Below are 1,583 nucleotides of genomic sequence, written 5' to 3'. Positions count from 1 at the left end.
ATGGGGAGCTTTAGCTTTGGAAGCTGTTTGGTTGTTTGCTTTTTTTTTTCCTGAGAGCTCCTTCTTGGTGCAGAGGTGGTTCAAGGCTTCTCTGCAGTTGAGTCAGGAGAGTTACAGAATAAACTTCCCTAAATGAGGCAGAATTTCCTTCTGAGCTCGACATACGTGGTTCAGATAAATATGTTCTTATTTCCTTCTTGTCCTAGGAATTTTCCTCTGGCAAAATCGAATGTTTCAATGGACACTGTTTAAGATCAATGAGAAAAAATGTGCCGCCCTGTTCAGACTCTAGCTTTGACAAAAGCATGGAAATACTAAGTGAAAATGTCAGTCGAAGACAGTTGATGAGGTATTGTATTTCCAGGTGTTCAACCTCTGTTCAATTTACCAAATGAAAAGGTGAAGGCATGCAGAGCAAATCACCTCATGATAAGTCTGCAGCTGAAAATTGGCGGGGGAATAAGGTGATGTTAATGTCAGTGCCAGTGTGTTAGAACTAGAATCACTGCTTAGTAAAAGCCTTCTGCTTGTATCAAAACCACGCACCTTTTCCAAACTCCTTTGAGTTCCCTCCTCCACTTTGGCTACTGACACATTATCTGCTCTCTTGAGACTCCAAGATTAGCAGGTTAGGAAATGCGTGTCCTCGCAGAACTGTGTGTGTATGGGATGCTGCACACTTGGGCTCTGTATCTTCCTTGTGGTCCTGGGGCTGTTCTTGGCCGAGGTGGAGAACCGGATTCTTAACTTGGGGAAGTTCCCCTCAATGCTACGCTATACAACACGATGTAGTAACTTCTGTACAAGAATTCTAATAAAATAATTCTTTTCTCCTTTCCTCTGTCCTCTTTCTTAATGTAGGCAGTTGGATAAGCCAAAACCGGACCAAAAAAAAGACTGTAAAGAAGGTAAGTAGTGGTAATTCCTTAGGATTTCCTATTTGGCCTGGTCTCTGAGAAGGTCACTCTCTCTAACTTGGCCCCCAAAACTTCTGAATTCTTCAGCCAAAATCAGCTGAAGTTGTGAGAATCAGTATCTCCAAAATAGTGAGCTTCCTGTGAGTTTTATGAACAGAAGTAGATGCAAAGAGGAGGATATGCTATTAATTCCTTTCAGGTTAAGGAGAATGCAGTGTGAATTCCAGCCTGCTCTTAGGTGCTACAGAATCTGTTCCTGAGCTCAGGTTTCTTCGTGACACGGGTTTTCTGGAGTCTGTAAGACATGAATTAATTGAAAATCATTTTTGCAACTAGGAGGGGATATTGCACTATAATACATGTGAGTCCAGAAGTACTTCAGTCATGAGACACACGAACCCACTGATGTGGGGTATGTGTCACTGGAGTTCAGCCATTTACCGTGGAACCGAATATGCATCTTAAGGAAAGACTTTCCAAGTAAACAATTAAAAGAAATATTGAGATACAGTTTTACGTGAATGGAGTGAAAACACCTTACAGAGAGGTATTTGTTGTTTTCGCTTTTCCAGAAAGAAGTGACTGGAATAAACTTACCTTCTTGATGGAACAAAAGTGGCGTGTTTGTTTTCAGCCGGGTTGGGTTTTCAGCCTATTAAAAAACTG

At 41.5% G+C, this 1,583-nt stretch overlaps 1 protein-coding gene across 1 annotated transcript in view; it reads left to right on the top strand.

Moving 5' to 3' along the window:
• Positions 1-215: 215 nt before the first annotated feature.
• ATAD2 (ATPase family, AAA domain containing 2) overlaps positions 216-1,583 on the top strand; it is a gene marked incomplete at its 3' end in the record, with an annotated part of 20,700 nt that continues 19,332 nt past the window's right edge. The window contains exons 1-2 of the mRNA XM_010140094.1: positions 216-349; positions 862-908. Coding sequence (XP_010138396.1) covers positions 258-349; positions 862-908 — 139 coding nt within the window. The remainder of the gene's footprint in view (positions 350-861; positions 909-1,583) is intronic.

Source organism: Buceros rhinoceros, unplaced genomic scaffold (assembly GCF_000710305.1).
Source record: "Buceros rhinoceros silvestris isolate BGI_N320 unplaced genomic scaffold, ASM71030v1 scaffold4297, whole genome shotgun sequence".
Classification (NCBI taxonomy): Eukaryota; Metazoa; Chordata; class Aves; order Bucerotiformes; family Bucerotidae; genus Buceros; species Buceros rhinoceros.
Note: the sequence above shows the minus strand (reverse complement) of the source record. Positions and strands in the feature narration are given on the sequence as shown.